This window comes from Salpingoeca rosetta (assembly GCF_000188695.1).
Source record: "Salpingoeca rosetta unplaced genomic scaffold supercont1.10, whole genome shotgun sequence".
Lineage (NCBI taxonomy): Eukaryota > Choanoflagellata > Craspedida > Salpingoecidae > Salpingoeca > Salpingoeca rosetta.
This window is the reverse complement of record NW_004754924.1, coordinates 904479-909036: the sequence shown is the minus strand read 5'-3', so window position 1 is coordinate 909036 and position 4558 is coordinate 904479. Positions and strand designations below refer to the sequence as shown.

At 57.2% G+C, this 4558-nt stretch overlaps 2 protein-coding genes across 2 annotated transcripts in view; one reads left to right on the top strand and one right to left on the bottom strand.

Annotated features, from left to right (window-relative positions):
• Positions 1-175: 175 nt before the first annotated feature.
• Positions 176-2168, top strand: PTSG_04496 (uncharacterized protein; the record flags this gene model as incomplete). The annotated part of the gene is made up of 4 exons (XM_004994532.1): positions 176-994; positions 1205-1328; positions 1493-1563; positions 1820-2168. 4 exons carry the CDS (start codon positions 176-178, stop codon positions 1943-1945), a joined length of 1140 nt encoding a protein of 379 aa, XP_004994589.1. The 3' UTR covers positions 1946-2168.
• A 332-nt stretch (positions 2169-2500) lies between these two features.
• PTSG_04495 (uncharacterized protein) overlaps positions 2501-4558 on the bottom strand; it is a gene marked incomplete at its 3' end in the record, with an annotated part of 4649 nt that continues 2591 nt past the window's right edge. The window contains exons 7-12 of the mRNA XM_004994531.1: positions 3851-4298; positions 3595-3656; positions 3353-3406; positions 3174-3236; positions 2818-3012; positions 2501-2581 (exon numbers count right to left, since the gene is read on the bottom strand). Of these exons, the coding sequence (XP_004994588.1) occupies positions 2501-2581; positions 2818-3012; positions 3174-3236; positions 3353-3406; positions 3595-3656; positions 3851-4298 (903 nt within the window). The remainder of the gene's footprint in view (positions 2582-2817; positions 3013-3173; positions 3237-3352; positions 3407-3594; positions 3657-3850; positions 4299-4558) is intronic.

Sequence of the window (4558 nt, the reverse complement as noted above, 5' to 3'; positions counted from 1 at the left end):
CCCCCCACCCACACGCACACACTCACACACACACACACACACACACACACACACACACACACACACACACACACACACACACACACACACACAAACACGTGTGCGTGTATGCAGGGGTGTTGTGGAAGCGTTTGAGCAAGGGGTGGTCACACAATCATCGCTCCTGGTGAACGGGATGGCAAGCCGAGAGGCGGCACGAATGGCAAACGCCGTCGATCTTCCTCTCGGCTTGCACTTCAACCTCACGGAAGGGGTGCCACTCGCGCACACCGGTCAGCGGGCCATACGTGCACGGAGTCCATCAGTGCCCCCAGCACATGCACCACCTCCACCTCCCAGGCCGCTGGCTCAGGCCCTGGGTGGGCAGCTGCTGTTGGCCTCCTCCTCTTCCTCTTCCTCTTCCTCCCTCTCATCCACGGGCTCCACATCACCGCCTCCTTCACCATCAACGTCGTCATCAGTGTCGTCCTCTGCATCAGCGCCATTGGCACCACCGCCGGCGGCGATCGCACCCGAGTCCGCTCCAACCACGTCCCCCTCGTCTCCTTCCAGACCAGCAACTCACATGCCCCGCTCTGTCGTGCACTCGGCGTCCACGCCGTCACGGCGCCCAGCAAGCGCCCCTGACATTGAGTCGTGGCGCTCGCACATGCAGCGGCGGCAGCAGCCCACGCGCGCAGCCCATGTTGGCGGTGATGGCATGTTTCATGGCAAGCACGGTGCGTTCGAGTGCGCAGCGTGCTGGCATACGCAGGAGGTTGCAAGTGAGCTTCGTGCGCAGCTGGAGGCGTTCCAAGCCATGACTGGCCGCCCCTGCCGCCACCTTGACGCACACAACCACATCTTCATCCTGCCACAAGTCTACACCGCCATCGCCCAGTACTCCCCGACGCACCTGCGGTCTGTGCGCGCGCCCAGCTTCCACCGGCATCATGACCACGCTTCCACCACACTCTCGCCGTTTCTGCAGCGGGTGGTTCGCTGTGCCACCAAGGTACGCCCTTCGTGCTCGATCAGTGCAGCATTCGCATTGCTTGTCATGCTGACTCATGCGCTGGCAACGCCCAACCTCACCGTCATCTACACCAATGTATGCATGTGTGTCTGTGTGTGTCTGTGTGTGTGCATGTGTGTGTGTGTCTGTGTGTCTGTGTGTCTGTGTGTCTGTGTGTCTGTGTGTCTGTGTGTCTGTGTGTGTGTGCAGACTCGTGCCGCGTTTGATGCCAGCGGTCTGCGCATGACGGATGCTTTCGTTGGCCTTGACTACGACCGGCCCTCTCTCACTGCTGACGACATCCTGCGAGACATGCGCGCCCTCATTGCGCAAGGTGCCCATGCGTGCGTGCGTGCGTGCGTTGTGGGTATACAAGCATGTCCAGCGCTTGTTGTGCCAACGCATGTATTGACGGCGACGCTGACGTGCTTCGTCACCAATGTCCTCTGTGCCATCACCACCTTCTTCTGTGCACGTGTGCATGTTTGTGTTGATCAGGCATGCGCACATGCGAGCTCATGGCCCACCCCGGGTATCCTGCCATTCCGCCTGTTGGCGGGTGCGGCAACGTAAGACAACACAAATCACGCGAGGCTGCCCACACCAAACGCTTCAACATCACCACCAATGTTCACAGGAACCCATCACCAAACCTGCTCTGTGAAACTTGCCACTCACAAGCCGCAACATCCGCCCTATCAAATTGCATCGCCTGAACCGCCGTGCACCTGCTCTCCTTGAGCGCCTCACCTCACAATCTCATTTGACATCCCCACCACACCATCACAATGCCGCCACTGCAAACAATCACCAATGTGTGGGCAGGCTGGCCCCGATGCGTTCTCGCAATGCAACAACCGCGTGGTTGAGCTGCGTGTGCTCACTGATCCCGCGCTGAAGCGTGGACTGCAAGAGCTGGACATTGAGCTCATCTCCTTTCATGACCTCTAGCCGCAAAGCCACAGGTGTCGTTGATGCGGCAGAGGCACGTGGTGCGGCATTGCGTGCATGCAGGCATGCACACGAACGGCTGAGCTGTTAGTCGTCACAGGGCCGTCAATAGGAGTTGAGGACAGGGTTGAGGGTGTATATTGGCTTTGTACAGGACGTTTGAGATAAACGAACGAACCCAAGCAAGAAGAAACAACCGCATCTCAATCAAGCACAAAGCAAGGGGTGTTTGAGGCACAGCAGATGCACGTTGACACACATGCGGGGCGGACAGACATAGACGGATGGACGGCCACACGCAGATGGACGGATGCGCAGACAGGCCACACACACACACACACACACACACACACACACACATACGTGAAGAGCCATATGCATGACGACAGGCGAGAAGGTCATGGTGAAAGGAATGTAACAAAGGCGATAGAAACGATGAGTCAACGGAGAGACGCGAGAGGACTGTCGAGAAGGGAACGCGGAACAAGGAGCGAGGCTTGCTTCTGGGGGAAAGCGCATGTGCACGCGCGTGTTCGTAGGTGTGTTGTTGTGCGCTCAGACGGGAGTTGCTGAGCGGAGCAGCCAGGCCACCACGATGGCAACAACGCCGCCAACGCACAAGTGGAAAATGGACGACTGGCACAAACAGCACATGACGTGGAAGATGAGGGCACGCAAGGAGCAGCGGCAAGCAGCAAGCAGCAGCCAGCACTACTAATGTGGTCATCAGATGGACATACACACGACGATCACCACCCACGCAGAGACGAACCGCACAGCAGAAGCAGAGGAAGTCTGGCGAGCAACGCCCTCACAATGAAACAAACAGGAGTGCACAGGAAATGGAAAGCAGGAGCAGCAGCAGCACACACCTTTGATGTCAAGGACCACTGCTGTGCTTGCAGCTTCTGCTTTGCTGTCTTCTCGGCGGAGAGCGCCTCCTTCAATTGCGCAATGGTACGCTCCTGCGTCTTTCCAAGTTCGCTCGCTTGCGTCACTTCCTGTGTTGCCTTCTTCAGCAGCGTCTCTGTCCGCTTCACTTTGGCATCCAGCGCCTTCATCGAGTCCTGCGCGCGCGTGTGTGTTCAGTGTGTGTGTGTGTTTGGTGTGTGTGTGTGTGTTTGGTGTGTGCGTGTGCGTGTGCGTGGTTGATGTTTTATGCGTACGCGCACATGCATGTGTGTGTGTTCCGAGTCGTGCATGCATCATTAGGCTTGTGCAGCCATACCTTGTGCTTCTTGAGCTCGTCCTTCTTGTTGGCAATTTCCACCTCCTTCTTCTTTCGCTTCTCCTACACGAATCACATGCGCGCAGATGAGCACATGCCAGCATGTTTGAATCACACGAGATTCCCAACACAGCTTCGCAAGGAACATGGCCAGCAAGCAACAGCTATGATGCCCGCACCTCCTCTGTTGCGGCGCGTTTCGAAGCGCCGCGCAGGTCTTTCTTCGCCTCATCCTGCACACACACAGAACCAACGGGGAAGCAAGACCAGGGCACAGGGGAACGGAACAGACGACGTCAGCGCCGATATGAGCTGACGGGCAGTGCAAATGCACACATACATACATATGCACCCACATACACACACAGACACACAGACACACACACAGAGACACACAGACACAGACACACACAAAGCGTACCAACTGCTTCTGGAGTTGTCGAATTCTATCCTCGAGCTCCTTGACTTCCACTTTGATGAGATCTGCACGACGAACAGCATGGTGTCATCACGTGCATAACGAAAAACGTCACACAGGACACAGGTAGGCACGTCCATTGTTCACACACACACACACACACACACACACACACACACACACACACACACACACACACACACACACGCACGCACACACGTGCAACTCCCTTCTTCCTTCTTTTCGCCTCCGAGCGAACCTGATTGGACGCCCGTGCTCCTCGTCTCAACAGCCGCGCGCACGTCCTCCTGCTGTTGCGATTTCTGTTGCTGCTGTTCTTCGCGTTTGCCTTCATCAGCAGCGGAGCTCGAGGAAGCGGGCACATTCTTGTCCTGCACTGCGTCGTGCGGGCTGCTCTCCTTTGCCACCTTCTCGTCGTGTCTCCTATTGCCCGTTGCCGTTGCGTGTTGCTCCTCCTCGTCCTCCCCTGCGTGCGCTTCCTCCTCTTCCTCATCTTCCACGTCCTCAAACTCATCCTCCCGTTGCTCCTTTCCCTCCTCCTCCTCTTCTTCTTCTGCACGCTTCTCGTCGTCGGTCTCTTGCTTCCTCACCGTCCCCTTCTCTTCCTCCCCATTCTCGTTCACACGTGTCTGCGCGAGCAGCGCCCCCGGTGTCGCTCGCTGCAGCCGCTCCAGCTTCGTCACCACCTGCACCACCAGAAAAAGGCGAGGTGGTGGTGGGGGGGGAGCATGTGTAAGCAAGGGGGATTAACGCCTTCAACAGCACGGCCATGTGTGTGTGTGTGTGCGTGTGTGTGAGAGACGTGAAAAGTGCCAGTGTAGTATGTGCGCATCTTGCCTGTTTGAATTTGATTTTTGAGCTGTTCCTGCTTTCTGCTGAACTGTCTGCATTTTTTGCTCATGGTCGGATCGCAGGAATGCGCTGCTGCGCCTGGTCACACACACAC